General features: G+C 38.5%; 1 protein-coding gene across 7 annotated transcripts in view; it reads left to right on the top strand.

The window, feature by feature from the left end:
• Positions 1 to 18023, top strand: part of camsap2a (calmodulin regulated spectrin-associated protein family, member 2a) — a 200446-nt gene extending 182423 nt beyond the window's left edge. For all 7 annotated transcript variants that reach the window (XM_039735962.1, XM_039735967.1, XM_039735966.1 and 4 more), the window contains 3 exons: positions 3469 to 3584; positions 4634 to 4752; positions 12807 to 18023. In XM_039735962.1, the coding sequence (XP_039591896.1) occupies positions 3469 to 3584; positions 4634 to 4752; positions 12807 to 13112 (541 nt within the window). In that variant the 3' untranslated portion in view covers positions 13113 to 18023. The remainder of the gene's footprint in view (positions 1 to 3468; positions 3585 to 4633; positions 4753 to 12806) is intronic.
• The last annotated feature ends 2851 nt before the right edge of the window (positions 18024 to 20874 follow it).

Here is a 20874-nt window from a genome sequence, read left to right as displayed (position 1 = left end):
TGTACATACTGAAATTGATACGATAAATATGAACTACTGTAAACCACAAAAGAACGAGTATTCTGGGCAAATGTAAATTCTTTCCTAGGTCACCACGCTCTCTTCTCTGCTTATGACCCCCCACATTTCCCAACTGTCAAAAAAACTTCCAAGTTTAAATAATGACTAATAAAACTCATAGCAACATTTAATGAAAATCACTATTGTAGTATGTAATATTAAAATATGTATTTATTATGATTCTTGCTTCTAACACCTAAAACACCTAAGGGCCGGTTTATACTTCACACTCAGAACGCGTACATGCAAGCATCCTGGGTACTGTGCGTTCCCAGCATTATTTTCATGTGTCCTCTGAGCACTTTGTCAGAAATGAATGTGATGCACACGAGTTGCAGTACCAGCAAAAATATGGGTGATGTTTGTACATGCAAGTTTCAGTACATGACGTCAGCATTGTTCTTTACTATCAACATGTGATGGTGGGCTTGCAGCTCCAACAGGATTAATGTGTGTCCTTCGATGTTTGACGAGTGGTTTGATGCAATGAGGCAAGTCATCAAACTTAAATGCTGACGCGTGAATGTCTTTATTGTGCTTTTCTTCATCCATTTTTTGTATAGGCAATACAAGCGTCACATATTCCCCATCATAATGACATGATACATTTAAAGGTCTTACATATCATCTTCCATTCACAATAGCATCAGAATGCAAAGAATATTTTAACATCTTTCTTCCCTCAACACACAACCTAGTGAAACTGGATGTTGTTTTCTCAGTGTGATTATTTCTTGCATTGCTACCTGGTGGAATCCTCCAGATTTACTTAAAGTATGGACACAAGTATAGATAATACATTGATTGCACAGCAGCAGCGTCCTCAAGCTCACATGTCGTGTTGCATTAAGTATGTCCCCGGCCTAATACTGACAGTATAAATATATGGTAATGCAAAGGACAAAGGGCCTGTTGGTCTCAGAAGAGCAGAAATTAAAACTCCAAAATGTATTATTACAGTCAGAGGGGAGATACCAATGCATCCCAAACTAGTGTTCAAGGAATAAAGATTTAAGTGTGCTGATGGTGGCTCCCATTAAAGAAGAGCCAAGGCCAAGTGAGTCTCAGTAAGAAAAGGCAGACGTTAGCCTTCTGTATTGTACTTATTGTGGATGGCTGGAAAGACCACAGGCTGACTCCACGAGGTGTTGAGTTGCTAGCCAGGTCACTCCTTTTAAATTTAATGACAAATAATAAACAAAACAGGTGCATGAAGGTGTAAAACCTAACATAAATAGTCTTCTTGGCTTTCCCTAAAGTAGCTTGTATGACTGGGTCACAGTGGTAAAGCCCCGTCTAGAATGAAGTCTGGGTCCAAATGAGATGCTGACATTTGGAGGCGTCAGATAATTCTTATAGTCCTTGGGACGCAAGAGGCAGGGTTAGTTACTCTCAGGGGACCTTTCCCTGCTGCCGACTCATTTAGCGATGGCACCTCCTCTTACTCCAGCGGGGTATGAGCCTTGAAGGTGTCCCTCTGCAGCATATGCATAGCATTATTCTATTTCAAGTAAGTTTTTGTGTATAAAAACAAAAGGTTGGACACGTGCAAGGAATCTTACCTTACCCAAGCTGTAGTCTGAATGTCTTTGGATGGCCTGTAAATACATTTAAATTGATGTCTAATGAAACTTTTATACTCGCTTGATTGTTGTTGGCGCATCTTATTTTATTATATGGATTATATTTTTGTGTGTATATAATATTTACACATGGAGACATTTTTTCTAAGGAAAAATAGTTTGTTTTATAAAAGGTTACATAGAATAGAATAGTTTAAAGAATAATTTTCTTTCTTTTCAAAGAGTAGTTTTAAACCTGCATTTATTATAATAACTAAATATTTGCACCATTTTACTTAAAACCCTCAGTTTCTTTATTATGTTAAAAAGTTACAGTGTCAGTCTTTTCTGATTTTAGAGTTGATTGCTAAACACGAGGAGTGCTTGCCTTTTATCTACTACTGAAGCATTATTTTTAATTCTGCTGATTCAGCAAATGGCAGAATGACTCTTGAATGCTAAAAGATTACAGAGGAATCTGATTTAATACCAGTATGTGAAATAACAAGAGTATTTACTGCTTTGGAAGCAAAACCAGCAAGCTCTACATGCAGCAATTTAATTGTTTAAATGATGGAACAATGCAGTAACTGCTGAGATGTGGTTTGCAATTAAGCCCATTGCGGCACTTCTTGTGTGATTTTGGGTTATACAAAAATAAATTGGATTGTATTTATGATTCTGAATCTTTGAATCCAAACACAGCAGTTCAGTGCAGACATCTTCCATGACTACTCTTCTGTAAAATTAATAGAGTCAATATTGAAAATGGATTATTGGTTGGCTCAGTAACTACAGTAATATATTGATATCCTTATCAACAGATGAAAATGATATATCCACATTAAGCAATATTATTAACACAGTAGTTTTGTCTTATATGACAAGAGGCATACAGAAAAAAAAGTACTCATTAGCAGCTCACCTATATAAACCTTGCAAAGGATGCTTGGCACCATCAAGCAGATTCCTGTCATGTGGATTTTATTTCCATGCCCTCCAGTCACCGTAACCATGGATGTAAAAAAAACAAAATGGCTAGCAGTGGTACAGTTTAACGTTTAAACAATATTTTTTTTTTAATGTTATTGTAATTATTCCATACAGATAGATCAATTTAAAAAAAAAGTTAGGATTGAAAACAAATAAACTCCCACCCCTGTACTTCTTTTATTTTTAATCCCATTATTCTGCTTTTGCTTTTAATTCCTAAAGCTTTAACGATTCTTCAGTATAATACATTATCAGGTTACTATGCTATTTTCAAGCATTCATTGATTTCACTTAGAGGCATGTGTTATAAAATAATAAAAAAAGCATATACCTTGTATTTTAAATAAATACAGCAGTATAAAAGGTGCTTATAAAATGCATTAGTTTAAAATTTAGTTGTAATATCACCAGTACTGACCAGCAGAGTGCTGCAGCGATTAATGCTTTTGCTTAATAGTCCCAAAGCTGTCCTCTGTGAGTTGTGATACTACTTTTATGCATCAGTCACTGGTGAAGAAGTGGGTTCCACTGTAGATTATCATCCTCCTTAGACCAGGCCTTAAATTAATATTTGCCTTTTTCTTGGATTTGATAAGCATTATTATTTTTATAAAAATAAGAAGAATGTATGAAGGTCTTCACTACTAGTAGTAGTGGTGTGTACCGAGTACAGTGAAATTCTTTTTTGCATGTATGACCAACATTATTAACTGCTTATACAGCAACACCTACTAACCAGCAGTTTCTAGGAAGCTAGGTACTTGTGTGTGAGTAATGGCTTATTCATCCTGTTTAATCATACCATGCAATTTTGATTTGATAGGAAACACTTACTCATTGTTGTATTTTACAGGCCTGAATCGGCTGATGGTTTTTTGTCCCCTTGTCGGTCTGCTAGTCGCAATGGAGAGAAAGACTGGGAAAATGGCTCCACAACTTCTTCAGTAGCGTCCAACACAGAATACACAGGTAATTTGTGTACCTCTCTTAATCTCTTTAATCTACAAGATAGTGGGTCATCGTTTTTGACACCTAACCCTAATGACTTGCATCATTTCAGTAGCAATAGTCTTAAATCTATAAAGCTCACATTCAGAAAAAAATTAGATGACTTCAGAATATTAAATATGTTTACATTTAGAAAATACCACACAGATATTTGCTCGTATTAAAAGGTAAAGTGTGCTCAACACACAAAAGGTAAGAGTGGAGTCAGGTGGAATTCCAGTGAGTTAACAGGCATGGGTAGGACAGGCCGAGAAATGGAAAATGGCTTATTGGACCCAAAATGTATGTTCTTTGGTAGGGCGGGAGACTAGGCTCATTTTAAGGGCTAAATTAACTGCCTGGATATCTACACAAAGCACTGCCTCTCAAACCAGCCTTTTTATTCAAGGTTGGTCTTGTTCCCCTGCTCAGGTGTGTTATCACATAAGAGGCTCTGAAATTGTGAAGAGGAGAAGCTCCCAAGTTCCCTGCTGAGTGCTGTAGTGCTGCAGTTTGGTTTTCACCAATGTATAAGAGAATTGATTCAGTATAACTTTTATTTTTAGAGAGGGAAATTTTGCTTGTCACACTTTTCCAACTGTATACTTTTGAAAATCAAATATAATGAAATTAGAAAACAAAATGACTTTTAATAAAAAGGCAGAAAACTTGCTATATATGCATGTGCCCTGTGATGGGCTGGCTCCCTGCCCAAGGTTTGTTCCTGCCTTGTGCCCTGTGCTGGCTGGTATTGGCTCCAGCACACCCCCGTGACCATGTGTTATGATATAGCAGGTTGGGAAATGATTGACTGACTATATACATGTGTGTTTTTAATATATTACATTTCTAATATTTAAAAATTAATATTTTTAATATTATAGTATTAATATTTGAACAAAGTACTGCACATTTCAGATATTATTAAAGAAATAAAAGCAGTGTTACTAAATGTTCTGAGTAATATGCTCTTAAATGCCTGGCTGTTAAGTTTGAAGAAAATGTATTGACTTTTTTCTGTCAATATGCAGGACCAAAGTTGTACAAGGAACCAAGTGCAAAATCAAATAAACACATAATTCAGAATGCTCTGGCTCACTGCTGCTTGGCAGGGAAGGTGAATGAAGGTCAGAAGAATAAAATACTTGAGGTAAGAATGCATGGCACAGCTTTAAAAAGACTACAGGTAGGATACAATGGAGTGATTGTCTGGAATGAGTTTGCAGAGTTTGCACATTCTTCTCCACATGTGTGGGTTCTGTCAACGTACTCCAGTTTCCCCCACGTATCTCAAAGGCGTGTGGGTTAGATCAATAGGTACGAGTGTGTGTGAGCATGTCCAGCAGTTGACTAGCATTTCTTCCTGCCTCATGCTACCAAGATGGGCTCTGAGATTCTCATGACACTGAAAATGAACATATGGATGTATGGATGGTGTTTTGTCTTGGTAGAGTAATATATTGCTCTACTTTCCCCTTTTATATTATTAATTTGTAGCCTTTGTGAGAATGCATCAAATCTCAGACTTACCACTGTTTATAAAGTACTGTACCTTTTAACTTCTCCCCACCTTCCCTTCTACATCTATAACCTCAGGCAATTAGGTGTAGTAAAAGACAAGCATGAGTTAAGTTACAATTTAAACAATGTATTATTGGTAATATTTATAAATAATAACAATATGCAAAGTACATTTGAATATTGGCAACCATACAACCTGATAAATGGTGATGTGTAGTTTCAGGTGGCACACAGACTTGTTAGTTACTTAAAATGTCTCAAGTTAAGGCATCTGTGGTCAGCTTTCTTCAGAACAGACCACATGCCTGTCTCAATATGGCTGCCGAGCTGTGCTCTTCATTGTGTTGTCCTTTTCAGTTCATGCATCAGTTTGGTAAGAGAGAGAGTGAGGGAGTGAGCAAATTTGTAGATTTTTTTGTCCAACCCCTACAGCCAATAGGGTGTCATGGTACTTAAAGGCTTCTGATATAAGCCAGTTCCAAACACCATACTTCAGACCAATGGGGGAATAGAACACCTTCACACCTGCCATCCCCCAAAACCATATGTTAAGGTAGAGCTTGGCAGTTAGGCAGCCTGGCTTTCCTACGGGGGTTGAGAGACTTCAGAGAAACATTTACCAAGCTGGTTTGAGGCACTTCCCCAGCTCTGTTCAGACCCATTCCTAAAAGGCAGGGTTAACATGAATGCTTCTCACTAAAATGACATTGCTTTGTCTAAATTACAAATAAAGACATACAAAATATTTATCAAGTTGTATGCAAAATTTCACATAACAACTGATGGATTCAATGTTAATTTTTTTTTTTTTTTTTAATGTAGGCCATAATATTAGGGGTAAAACTTTTAATGCACTTTGGCTGAGAAAATATTTCTTTTATTACCTGTGAGAACTTGTGTGAAATAAAATAATATAATTATTCAGAAAAATGTTTTATTACTGATTTATCATTACAGTTTTGGAAATATGCATTTTGACATAAATATAAAAGGTTAAAAATAAATAGAATGCAACAATCAGAGTTGTGGATTTCTTGGGGAAATTCTTACTCGACTTATCTGATAACTCCAGCACTTAAATAAGCAGGACTACGAGTCCAGCTGTAATATCTGTTGTTTTTTTCAGTGACTGACGCACTAATAAAAATACACCAATAGTCTAGCTGCAAATGTCAATTGTTTTAAACCCAATTCTTTTACAAGAATTTTGACACACCAAGTAGACTGCAGATTTCAAGGGTGGTTGCACAGGGTATGCCATGTGAATTCAGCTATGCAGTCCAAGCAAAATATGGAACTGAAGTTACAGAATGACCTTGACTGCCAATGCAGCTACGAGGTGTGTGTACGGTATGTTATGCACACATGTAATCCCATTCCCACGGATACTCTGACTGTGTCCATCTGCTGCACTGTTTTCTAATTTGTTTACAAAAGTCTGTTAACAAACTTATTTTTATTTAATAATAATAAAGCCACTGTAGTTTACAGCCATGTCAATAAAGTACTGAGAAAGCTGCACAAAGAAAGCCTTTCCCAGCTACAAAACAAAGAATGTCTCCATATACAAGTTCAACACCATTCACTATTTTTTTGTTAAAGCTAGCAGGGAGCACATCTTGCTTCTCTCCGAAACACAATTTACTTTGGCCAGAGGGACATTTCAGCACAGCTCAGGTTATTCAGCTTCTTTCCATCTGAATCTAAAACCATGGAAAGTGTACTTCAAAATGTCTGCTTCCTTGTCTCTTTTGCTGTTTTGTACTGGTCAGACTGGATTGCACATCTGCCTGCTCCACTGTCCCAATATACAGTGGAACCTCGGTTTGCGAGCATAATTCTTTCCGGAAACATGCTCACAGTCCAAAGCACTCGTATATCAAAGTGAATTTCCCCATAAGAAATAATGGAAACTCAGATGATTCGTTCCACAACCCAAAACTATTCATATAAAAATGATTAATACAAAATATAAAGTAAAATTACATAAAACAAATTAACCTGCACTTTACCTTTAAAAAGAATCATGGCTGGTGTGAGTAAATTTCTAAACTCTTGTGGGATTCCACCCAACGGGACGACACGCGGAAGAGTGTCCCAAAGCAATCACAGTCTCCCAGCGCTGTAGCAGTTCACCCTATAAGCGTATCCAAAAATATTCGTGGACATGCAGACGGAGGATAGGAGACAATTGCCCTTGAGAGAGAGAGAGAGAGACAGACAGACAGACAGACAGACGCGAGAAAGATAAGGAAACAGAGAGACACGTGTGCAAGCAAGAGAGATAAGGAGAGAGAACCATCAGCTCAGTTGTGATCACATGACGTGACGCTGAGCAGACAAAGTGTATCCATGCTACTCGTATTGCAAGACATCGCTCATTTATACTGTCAAAAATTATTTAAAAATTGAGCTCGTCTTGCAAAACACTCGTAAACCAAGTTACTCGCAAACCGAGGTTCCACTGTACTTGGCTCTTGGAAATTACACTATAATAAAAATAATGTCATTGCAATTGTATTTATAAAATGAAAACAAGATCATTTTAGTTCACATTCAAAACGCTTAACATTTTGTACTGAAGTTTTATTGCACGTTATATCTCAGTGCTGGCCACCAGTTCTTGCCCACGTGTTGAGTCTCATGGGATCTATGCACACCTCTAACATGCACCTTCATTCACCAGCAACCTTATCTGCCATATGCTACTGTGTGAAATGAGGGCATGTGTCACAATTTACAATGCTATAAATTAATAGTTACCAACCATTCATAATAGAATAGTAAAGTCTGCTATTGGTTGGAAGCTTAAGACCATGTCACTTTAGATGACATTTCCCATAATTTTTAGCCATGGCCTTCATTTACATAATTAGAAGCCTTTATTTTCATTATACAATGTATAATGAAATTACAGAGGAGCTATTCCTTGCAGATGCCATGAAAGAAAAAATGGGTCTTTAAACAAGTATTAGTAAAGTATTATATATAAAAACCGCTAAATAAAAAGAATATAAAGAATACTAATTAATAGGTGCTAAATGCTAGGCAACAAATGTGGTATTACCAAAACAAGACTACTACTGTTCATGCAGGTACAACAATTGAATTACCAATGACATGAGTATTACACAAAAAATACTAATTATGTAAGATATTGTACATAAGACAAATAGAACAATATTGTACTAGGCTGTGATTACTGCACACGAATTACCAGTGATATGAATATTACACAAAGAATACTAATAATGTAGATATTGCACATAGGACAGATAGAGCAAAGACTACGGGGGACTATAATTATTTCACAGAGGATTACTGCGCATCCAGTAAAAAGAGAGAGAAGGAGAGAGAATTTGAGAGAGGGGCGGAGACAGAGACACAGAGAGAGATGACCAATTCATGTTGAGATTCAATGTAGTTATGGCTCCGGGAAAGAAACTGTCCCTGGGTCTATTTGTCCTTGATAGCTAGTCGGAGACAGTCGGCAGCATGCTTCTGGAATCCAGCTTTTTAATGTAACATGCCCACTCCAACTAGTCCACAGCTCACTCTGACAAAATAAAACAGGTTTGATTTTGTCTTTAGTCAAAGTGGCAACCTCTGTGTGTATGACAGGTGACAACCAATGAATGGTCATCTGGAAGCACAATGCATATAATGCAATAATGAGAAATAAATAACACACGTTTTGGAGCTGAGAAACAGAAGTAAAGCTCATCTGTCTAATGTCTTGTGTTTTACATACCATGACAGAATAGTAAGAAAAAAAGGGCTATGATTGCGGCTGAATTCACCATAGCTGTTAACCCTTCGCACAGCTCAGGATGCATCTGCCAGCACATTATTGGCTGTCGCAAAAAAAGGGGCAAGCATAACTCTGCTGGAGGGCTGGTACACTGTGGTTAAATGTGACGAGATTAACAACTGCACTTGGGAAATTTGACATATTCAGAGACTAGAAGTGGCTTAATGTGACATTGGCTTTAGCTGATACTAAAGTTGGAGTCAGAAGCTTTCTTCAACAACTCTATATCCCTAGCTAGAATGTAGTGATTTCACCATAGCTTCATTATGACTGTTAAGTAATGCATATTATGTACCATTAGTCCAGCATCAAAGGAAAAAATTAAATAAAATAGCAGCTCTCTTGATCTGGATGCAGTTTGTTAAATTCTGAGGCACCCGCTCACTCTCTCCAGTCTTCTAGAAAAAGAATCATCAGGACTTGTTCTTCTTTACTCAAAGACATCTTGGTGCTACATAGATAAGAATATTTGAATTAGTTACTTTTCCCTGACATTTCAGGCATAGATAGATAGATACGTTATTAATCCCAAAGGGAAATTGGGAAATTCACATAATCCAGCAGCAGTATACTGATACAAAGAAACAATATTAAATTAAATAGTAATAAAAATGAAAAAGCAGACAATAACTTTGAGTAATGTTAGCATTTACTGCCCCGGGTGGAATTGAAGAGTCGCATAGTGTGGGGGAGGAACGATCTCCTCAGTCTGTCAGTGGAGCAAGACAATGACAAAAGTCTGTCACTGAAGCTACTCCTCTGCCTGGAGATGACACTGTTCAGTGGATGCAGTGGATTATTCATGATTGACAGGAGTTTGCTTAATGCCCGTCGCTCTGCCACAGATGTTAAACTGTCCAACTTTACTCCTACAATAGAGCCTGCCTTCTTAACAAGTTTGTCCAGGTGTGAGGCGTCTTTCATCTTTATGCTGCCACCCCAGCACACCACCGCGTAGAAGAGGGCACTCGCCACAACCGTCTGGTAGAACATCTGCAGCATCTTACTGCAGATGTTGAAGGATGCCAACCTTCTCAGAAAGTATAGTCTGCTCTGACCTTTCTTACATAGAGTATCAGTATTGGCAGTCCAGTCCAATTTGTCATCCAGCTGCACTCCCAGATATTTATAGGTCTGCACCCTCTGCACACAGTCACCTCTGATGATCACAGGGTCCATGAGGGGCCTGGGCCTCCTAAAATCCACCACCAGCTCCTTGGTTTTGCTGGTGTTAAGATGTAAGTGGTTTGAGTCGCACCATTTAACAAAGTCTTTGATTAGCTTCCTGTACTCCTCCTCCTGCCCACTCCTGATGCAGCCCACAATAGCAGTGTCATCAGCGAACTTTTGCATGTGGCAGGACTCCGAGTCATATTGGAAGTCTGATGTATATAGATTGAACAGGACCGAGAAAGTACAGTCCCCTGTGCGCCCTGTATTGCTGAACACAATGTCAGACCTGCAGTTCCCAAGACGCACATATTGAGGTCTGTCTGTAAGATAGTCCACAATCCATGCCACCAGGTGTGAGTCTACTCCCATCTCAGTCAGCTTGTCTCTAAGGAGCAGAGGTTGGATGGTGTTGAAGGCGCTAGAGAAGTCCAAAAACATAATTCTTACAGCACCACTGCCTCTGTCCAGGTGGGAGAGGGATCGATGTAGCATATAGATGATGGCATCCTCCGCTCCCACCTTCTCCTGGTATGCGAACTGCAGAGGGTCGAGGCGTGGCGGACCTGTGGCCTCAGGTGGTGAAGCAGCAGCCGCTCCATGGTCTTCATCAGATGTGACGTCAGAGCAACAGGCCGGAAGTCATTCAGCTCACTAGGACGTGATACCTTTGGGACAGGGGTGATACAAGATGTTTTCCAAAGCCTTGGGACTCTCCCCTGTTCCAGGCTCAGGTTGAAGATGCGCTGTAGAGGACTCCCCAGTTCCAAGCACAGGCCTTCAGCAGTCGTGGCGATACACCATCTGGACCCGCTGCTTTGCTGGCACAAAGTCTTTTCAGCTCTCTGCTCACATGGGCTGCTGTAATTGTGGGTGGGGATGTCTCACCTATGCTGGTATCAGCAGAAGGATGGTTGGAGGATGCAGTACTCCGAGGTGAGAGTGGGTTTGGGTGATCAAACCTATTAAAGAAGTTGTTCATTTGGTTTGCTCTCTCCACGCCTGTCTCATGGCGGCACCCGCTTCGAGCTGCAGCCAGTGATAATCTTCATCCCATCCCACACTTCCTTCATGCTGTTGTTCTGCAACTTCTGCTCCAGCTTTCTCCTGTACTGCTCTTTCACCGCCCTGAGCTGGACTTGGAGTTCCTTCTGCACGCGCTTGAGCTCATGCTGATCACCACCTTTAAAAGCCCTTTTCTTCTGGTTCAAAAGGCCCTTGATGTCACTTGTAATCCATGGCTTGTTGTTAGCATAGCAGCGTACTGTTCTTACTGGAACTACAATGTCCATACAGAAGTTGATGTAATCAGTTGTGCATTCAACAGCCTCTTCAATGTTCTCACTATGTGACCCAAGCAATGTATCCCAGTCTGTAGTTCCAAAGCAGTCTCTCAGAGCCTGCTCTGCCTCAGGGGACCACTTCCTGAATGAGCGTGTAGTTGTAGGTAGCGCCCTCACTTTTGGTTTGTATTGAGGCTGAAGCAGAACCAGGTTATGATCTGCTTTCCCGAGCGCAGGCAGCGGGGTGGCGCTGTATACGTCTTTAATGTTTGCATACAGTAGGTCGATAGTCCTGTTTCCCCGAGTGTTACAATCCACATACTGGGAGAAGGCAGGTAACTTATTGGACATCCTGAATGTTGTATTACCCAACTTAAATAAACTCCGTTACACTAACCTTGAATGTCACTTAGGCTTCAAATTCTATGTAATTATGGTTAACCACGGGTCACACTTGTTTAAAAATCCGCTTTACAGTTTTAAGGCTGAATAAGGTGTGGGACAGAATTTTGCTGCCATCTAGTGGATGAAATAAATTCATGCTGCAAAAAAATCATGACTGTTTCTATGTATTTTGCCACTCTAAGACTCATCAATATTCATTAGTGGAACATATAGTAGCCTTCAACCGAAACACAGTGGCTTGTAAAGGAGAAGCTGTAAAGCCAGTTTTAGAACAAACGGAAGCTGAACCATTAGTTGAATCAAGCGTTAGTGATGACAGTGTAAACTGGCCAATGAGATGTTAGCACAGATAGTGAAACTAATGAACACGGCTCTATGTGACTGAACCACCTTGAAATGATTGGCGACTTGAATCACGTAACACTGCAGTGGAGTGCAGTATCTATGTGGCAAAAAGCAAAATAATTGCAATCAAGTAGAGTGCCTACATAGATGTCTGCTGCTGAAGCACTGTTCATAACACAGTAACTGTCTATGTTTGTGTTGGGGAAATGTTGAATTCACTAAGCTTTACACTGTGGTAGCTTACAATAGCACAAGGGGAATGTCGATTGCGTGGATCAGGCAGACATTTTATCCTCTCATGTCCTAACAACAATAAAAATATTGCAAGAAAAATGTTCAAAGAAACCCACTTCTACTGTCTGGATTTCGATGTTGGGCTGTGCATTAATGACAGTTTCAAAATATGTCACATGAAGGATTCGTACTACATCTAGAAACAGTACAGTAGTGCACATTTGGCATATCTTTCTTACCATATTTATGTAGCTGTTTTGGTATTTACATGTTTCTGTTACATGTAATAACATTTTTTATACTTGAGGGGAAATAATTACATTTTTTGACTTGTTTTTCTGTGGCTAAACGTAATGCTAAGGAGGCTACCATTCAAAGGGAAGGATGTACATCATCCATCATTGAAGATTTCTCCTTCTTTTCTTTGTTTTATAGGAAATGGAGAAATCAGAGGCCAACAATTTCTTGATTCTCTTCAGGGATTCTGGCTGCCAGTTCAGATCTTTATATACATACTGTCCAGAGATGGAAGAAATCAACAAACTGGCTGGCATTGGTCCGAAATCGATCACTTTCAAGATGATCGAGGGGCTATACAAGTACAATTCAGATCGGAAACAATTCAGCCACATTCCTGCTAAAACCATGTCTGCTAGTGTTGATGCCATCACCATTCACAGTCACTTGTGGCAAACCAAGAGACCAGTAACTCCCAAAAAAATTCTACCTTCCAAATCATAGTAATTCTTTTAGTTTTGTTTTTTTTTTCTTCCTCCAATTTTAAAATGAAAACATTGATGTATAAATTGCACTTCACTGTAAATATACATTTGGAATAGGGTTTGTAGGTGCCAATGGACAATTATACTATTTACAACTAGGGTTTGGGGTCATTTCTCTTTGACTTTTTTTGTTTTATCTGGACACCAATGTCTGCTGTCATTATGCACAACTGGAATGTAAAACACTAAATAAAAGTATTAATGTGTTTAGTACAAGGGATCATGGAATATTAAGTTGTTTTGTTAAAGCACGCGGGTGGGTTTGTATGTACGGACAGTAAGGCGTAAATGCCTAATGTTGTACACTGAAGCACTGAATGTCAATCATCTGTATAGAATGATTCATTTTACCTGGTAACATTTGTGGCCTTATGCTTGTTTGATTTCAGTTGTGACCGCCATGGGCTGTTTGTGAGAATGTTATGCCATGAAATGTTTTTCTATGCTAGCATTTATTTTTTCTTTCCTTTTTTGTGACAGGAAAAAATCATCGTTTTGTAGTTGTTGTTAAGCAGATGGAACTTTGAGACAACAAGAGCCTGGTCATTTTGTTAAATATTGACAAACGTAAAGTTTCAACAATAGTTTATGAACCTGACTAGGTGTACGTGACCCTCTCGTATAATCTGCACACTGCTAAGTCGTTCTGTCCATAATGTATTACGGTGAGGAGGAGGAATGTTTAGCTTTTTTGCAATTTGCAGGAACGCGTATGTGACGTTCCTGCAAGCAATATCAATGCTTTAAATAATGTGTTATTTTGGGATGAACAGAATGTATCTTCAGGTGTTCAAATGAAGGGTGAGTAAAGTAAAGATCCCGTTATTTTTGTCATTCTAAATTGGTATTGCTCATTAGCTGCATTTACACCACATTTTCAGTGTTTCTAGACACCTCCCAAACCGCCGCCCCACCAAACATTCGCCACATGTATTGGTAAACACGAACATTCGAAACACAATGTCTGAAATGACATTAAAACACTCAAGCCACTCTGTTATTGTTCACTGTTACAGTTACGGGTTACTTCAATACACCTTTTCACTTTTCCTGCTTTAGTATTCCTCCTATGTTTTCATTACCTTTGATACGATTAATATTGCAGGTAATAATAGACTTTATTTCTATGTAAAGTTTACAACAGTTTAAACACTCATTTAACTGTATTAATTTATTTTCCTATTTTCACAACAAATGTCCATAAGGTCTTCAGTGTATGTTGAAGGTGAGCCTTAATGGAAATGTGTTTTAATGTATATTCCTTGTGGTTTCTTTTAATTAAAATGTCTTTCCCATTCAGTTCAGTTCAACATTTAGCTTTAATCGTACTTAGATCGTTGGCTTTTAATTTTCCCAGTGTGTATGTTTATTTTATTTCATTGGCTCCCCTAATAGAATTTAAATTGCTCTTTAATAATACCTCTTACTTACTCATGCGAACTTGGATCATTGCTGCGTATTAGCCATGCTGGGTTTCTCCTTTCATCAGGGTACCATTGCCTTTCTCATTCTCCTGTTGTTGTCTTCAAGTAGCAGCTATTTGGTCGATTTGGTCATGTTCTTTTAAAATGAAGTTGAAGTTTTGTAATGCAAAGAACATGTGTTAAGTATGTCTTAAATGGTCATATATATATATATTTTTTAAAAAGTTCAAATGACACTGTATACTGATAAGCATGTGTTTGATCAAAAGAATTTAAGATATTAAAGGTATTTTTTTCCTAAAGTGGATTTTGGAAGAGGACAGCTTTGTGGTGCTGAAGTGCTGTGTGATGATTTCTGTCTGTAGTGCTGCAGTGTGCAAGCTGAAATGAACAAAAAAAAAAATCCTTTTTATTCTTCTGGCCTGATATTGTTATTATTATCATGGTAATATTCTATTGAGACTTGGGCCTTGAGGTTCATCCAGGTTTTGCTGCATTGATGTCATTCTTGTTAATATTTAAGTGTAATTTATGTTCTTTCTGTATATTTGTTAAAGTTGTATTTTATAAAAAAAAAAAGAAAGAAAGAAAAAAGGCAATTTCATCTAATTCACTGAGAGTTTCATCTCCAACTTTAAAGACTGCCATTGGTTTCCACATAATTCTTGCATGTATGTGATAAAGCTGTGTAATATAAAAAATAAAGTGTAAATAAAACTGTACGAGGGGCTTCAAACGTGAACATTCTGCCTATAGACATGTACATCCATGCTGTCGTTGGTGGCGCAGAATGTCGACATTCTTTTGGAAGTGTATATTCATTAAAAGCTGTAATCATGAATACCGATTTAGGAATTGCCATGTGATATGTGACTCAGGAAAGCAGATTGGTGTAACATGTGTTTAAATCCCACTGTATAGCAAGCGTCTGTGTAAGAAGGGGGAGATGTCCCGTCAGGCTCCGCATCTTTACTGCAGTGACTGTAACGCGTACTGACGGGCAGATGACTGTGTACTGCGCACAGCCGCTCACAAGTTGTAACGTTGACAGTTCACACTCGCAAGGTGAGAGCAATGGCACCCATCATCTCTTAATCTCCACATTTCAGAACTGGGTGGGTATTCTTGAACCTGGACTAATTGGTAATAACCAATTATTCTGGTTTATGTAACCTGCCCCGTACTTAACATAAACATTATGCCCCTTACACCAGTTATCAGTCTGCTGTGTCAGATGTTCCTTCCAATGTATTTTACTTTTCTTTTAAAATTAAAAAGTGGAGCAGGAAGCATTACAACCCCTCAATCCTTAAATCTTTTTTTTATTTAATTCTATTAAAAGCCACCCCTGTGATGAACACACACACAGATAGGAAACATCCATTTTTATATTATCAACTTTTCCCCCTTGTTTTATTCACTATTAGTTGCTATATTTAGGGGACTAAATAAAAAACAATTTTGAACAAGCATGTGAATTAATATGAAGCAAAAAAGTAAAACAAATTAAGAAACTCGGGTGCACTAAATACCATTGCAGTAGTAAGCGTCTGATTATCTGTGACCAACAAGGAAATCTGCAAATAGAAAAAGAAAGGGGTATCATGGGAAGTTTTATTTCTCTTCTTTGTGATTGGCCAAAACCAATTAATTTGCTACATCATAGCCTGTAATTCTTTATAAAAAAAAAAAAGTGCTTTTATACTCCTGAGTAAAGAGATTTAAAATAAACAAAATAATGGACACTGTAAATAGCAGAGCGCCTGATAATTCTTCTATTGCAGTACTGTGTATGTGACTTTTTCGTAGTTGGAAGACAAGATACGAGGAAAGTGACGCCATTAAAACCATGGGAAAAAATATGATAATCATCAAAATATTATTATCCAAAAAATGTTATATATATAATATAATAATATATAATATAAATGTTAGCAAAACCCCAAAAACTGGGCAAACCAGACTAGAGGTTACGGCAGTCTCAGAAAGTCACATTAGTGTTAATTTTGGAGACGGAAAATTAGAGCACTGCTGTCTTCTTAAGGGTGGTGTTAAAATAACATCGAGGCTTACATTAAATTAAGAAATGACACGAAGCTAAAACGTGCGACCATGTCGAACCTCCAGGGCCAGGACTGCCTGTCCTTTTTCAATGGTCATGAAATCCTTTATTAAATGTGTTGCTTTATACTGGGGGTGAGTTTGGATTTTTAATAAACTCACTGGTAGCACCCTTTTCAAATTCTCAGTATTAAATTAAGGAATCGCCTGCACATGGTGTGTTTTAATGCGGTGTCTTTACACTCACCATCTGGCTTTTGTAAGATTACTTTTTACTGCACAATTTTGACGAAAGGGGGTGGTAATGGACCCTCGCAACACAAATTGTACTGTAAGAACTTAGTTTTGACTTGTAAACAGTGTGAGGAAATCAATTAACTAAAACTAAGTGTCAGACTCATTCTCACTTCATAGGAACGCCATAGAGAGCACCACACGATTATTAGGCCTGAGTGTCCGTCTACCTTATTCAGTTAACTAATAGAGAAAGTCAATTATCTTGTGCTTTCCATTTTGAAAAAGAATAAAGAAAGATTAGAGGCAGACCTAACTTAGCACTATAAGCAGGAAATCTACACTCCCTTTTTTTTTTTTTTTATAACCGTCTTGCTTAGATTCGCTACTTCATTTTTATCCATCTTTATGTACAAAATATCAGGTAAGAAATAGTGAAGGGTTACAAAGTGTTTATCTGCTTCCTATGTGGTGCAGCAGGGGTCTGACTTTGTGAAAGTTATGCCAATATATGTAAGTTATTTTTTTTATTGTAACAATTCTGTTAAACATTCCCATGCACAATGTCTAAAGGTAGAATGTACCTGTTTCGGTTTTCAATGTGTTACTCCAGTATTTATGAACATTTTCTTTCCCTTCTATGCCTGCTGCTCTTTTATTAATCTGTCTTTAGTTGGTGCCACTTACCTTATGCAGGTTGCAGATATGAATGTCTGTCTCTAATATAAACACTGGTGCTTTTCTTTGGAGATCTTTGTGCAGGATTGCCAAACAAAGAGTTGTATGTGTTTTGGGGACATAGAAAATAACGTGTAACTACAAATATCAGTTATTCATTCGGGTAATGAAGCCATTCTGGTTTCTAATGTAGAAGTTTTTCTCTAGGACAGCTGCTACAGAGTTGTCTTATTTGGCTGTTTAAAGCCAATGTGAATGATTATTTAATTAGAAATGGCCACTGCTGGTTATTGTACAGTGTGTTGTGTGCTAATCTGTCCACTTTGGTGGAGCATCGCTTAACGTGTTCTTTCTTCCAGACGCTATGCTGTCATATTGTTAACATAATGCTGCAGTAACATGTAGATCTCTTTTTACTTTGCATCAAATAAAGTAAAGCATGGCCTCAAAAAGGGTCTTGCTTGTGTTTGCAATTTCTTTGTCAAATTTATGGTTCCATCTTGTGTATTTTTTTTTTGTTTAACAGATTGGTTTTTATTATCTACCCATCTCAATCAAAAATAGAATAGAACATACTTCAAATCAGGGTAACTGTGGTGTGCTTATTGACCAACTCTTTTAAGGTCAAATTTATATTTATTTTCCATTTACTCCACCCAAAAATGATATTTTATCTTGTATATTGTAGTGATGGCTAAGAAAAAATTTTAATCTCATATTTTCATGCAGAACGAGGAGAAAGACATTTATAGAAGAGGTGTTGGTAAGGCAATCATGTGGCACTAACCCTGTGGTCTGTGTGTGGACCCCAAAGCCCCAGTGCAGTGAAAGGGACAGTGGGATATAAAAATGGCACCGTCCTTTGTGTAAGGTATAATGAACAAGGCCCTGACTCTTTGTGGTCATTGAAGTACTCTGGACATGTGTCGGAAAAGAGTACAGCTTATTCTGATGTTCTGGCTTAACTGCCCACCATGGTCTGTTCATTCTGGCCCCCTGATCATCCCCTGTCTCTAATTAGCTAACTATTTCTCTTTCCCCTTCACCACCTACTAGCCAATGTGTGGTGAGCGTACCTGCACAAGAATGGCTGCCATCGCTTTGTCCAGGTGGGTGCTGGCTCAAGTGGCTACCCACACTAAGAGTAGTCAGAAAAGTGCTATGTTTTTATTATTATAACAGAAACCAATAGTGACCCCTGCTGTCCAATGGAAAATGACATGTTAAACATCCATAGTAAAAAGATCTAAAAAATCTCACACTACTTGTGCCACATGATCCACACGTCAGTTATCCAATCTTATGCTCAAAATGGGCAAAACACATGCTTTTTTGCTAATATATTGTTAAATTGTTACTATCAGAATTATCAGCATTCAGCATAACCCTTAAACCTAAAGCCTCATGGGAATGACTTTTGTTGTTGTAGACTTGGCTCCCTCTCTCTCTGTCATTCATTAGTCAAGAGTCCTGTCTTCAATTCAAAAAGTCAATCCCATGAGGCTTCCAGTTTCCTGCTTATGGTGACCACTGATAATACTAGAAGTATACGTATTGAACAATATTTTTAACAAAAAAAGCATGTATTTTGCATGTTTTGAGCATACAACTGGGTAACTGATAACTGGATTATGCAATACGAGTGTTGGAGAAATGAGCAGAACATTTCTAGGAAGAAAGGGACTCATAATATTTAAAAAGTGGAGTTTTACAAAGATGCTTAAAATGCGTTTTTATGATGAAGTGATGTGTACTTTGCACCCTGATGCTTTAGTTTTTGCTTTAGAATTACATGAATGTCTGATCGTTTCTTTGAGTAGGAAGTGTCATTAGTCCTTGTATATTATGAATCCTTGAAGTGTAAAAGCTGTTTCTGTAGGGTCCCCTTCATGATGTCAGAAGCATGAGCTAAAGCAGCTGATTTTAGTTTTATGAACTTTGAATGTGCACACTTTTTACAAACCCGGTTTCAAAGTTACACAAACACAGCACGCTTTAGCCTCCTGACTAAGGGCAGGAGTGTTTCAGCTCTGAGTGGACTTTTGGGGGAAAGAGATTCCATCCATCTATTTTCCTTTGCTTCTCAGAAACAGGGTCGTGGGGGCAACATTCTTAGCAGTGAGGCCCAAATGTCCTTTTCTCCAGCCACACTTGCTAACTCATACTGTGGGATTCCAAGGCTTTCCCAAGCCATCTGGGACATACAATCCTCCCAGTAAGCCCTGGACCTTCCCTGGGATCTCCTCCCAGCTGGTTGTGCCCGTAAAACCTCCACAGGGTGATGTCCAGGAGGCATCCATATCAGATGCTATTTATTAACTAAAAATTCCATAATGCCAAACTACCTCAGTTGGCTTCTCTCAATGCTGTTGGTCGGCAGCTTCACTCTGAGCCTCTCCTAGATGTCCGTGTTTGTTGTCCTTTCTCCAAAGGAGAGCCCAGCCACCCTGAGGAGGAAGCTTATTTTGACCGCTTGTACCCATGATCTCATTCTTTCAGTCAATACCCAAAGCTCATGACCATACAGTATAGGGTAGGGTAGCAATGCAGAGAGCTTTGCCTTCTGACTCAGCTCCTTCTTCACCACTACAGATCAGCATACCAAACGCATAACTGCGCTTGCCACCCCAATTGGTCTGTCAGTATCACCATTCCATTTCTCCTCACTTGTAAACAGGACTTCTAGATGCTTAAAATCCTTCACTTCAGGTAGTAACTCACCTCCCAATCAGTATAAACAGTCTACCTTTTTCCTATTGAAGGCCGTGACCTCAGAATTGGAGGTGCTGATTCTCATCCCCATCGTTTCACACTCAGTCGCAAACGCTACCAATGTGTGCTGGAGGTCACAGCCCTATGAAGCAAACAGGACCACGTCTTCTAAAGTAATGCAGTGACAAAATTCTAAGGCCACCAAACTGGACCCCCTCCATCATTGGCTGATCACATCCACACCTGGAGCCTTGGAACTACAGAGTTGTTTAACTACCTTAGTGACCTTCCTTATCGAAATGGGCATTGATCCCCCAACAGCCTTCATAGAGGGCATATCCATTGGGTTGAGGAACTCCTCAAAGTGTTTCTGGGTTTTTGATCCCCTGGCCGACAGGGCTGTAGTCCTTTTAGCCTGTCGGTACCGCTCTACTGCTTTGGGAGAAGAAATTTAATTTTAAAAAAGGCAAGTTTGTCTTGGAGACCAGGTGACATCATAACTAGAGTAACGTTATAAGATCAACAACAACATTTATTGATATAGCACATTTTCATACAAACAGTAGCTCAAAGTGCTTTACATAATAAAGAATAGAAAAATAAAAGACACAA

This window comes from Polypterus senegalus, chromosome 14, assembly GCF_016835505.1.
Source record: "Polypterus senegalus isolate Bchr_013 chromosome 14, ASM1683550v1, whole genome shotgun sequence".
In the NCBI taxonomy this organism is placed as follows: Eukaryota; Metazoa; Chordata; class Cladistia; order Polypteriformes; family Polypteridae; genus Polypterus; species Polypterus senegalus.
The sequence above is the reverse complement of the archived record's forward strand: the minus strand, read 5'-3'. Positions and strand labels throughout refer to the sequence as shown.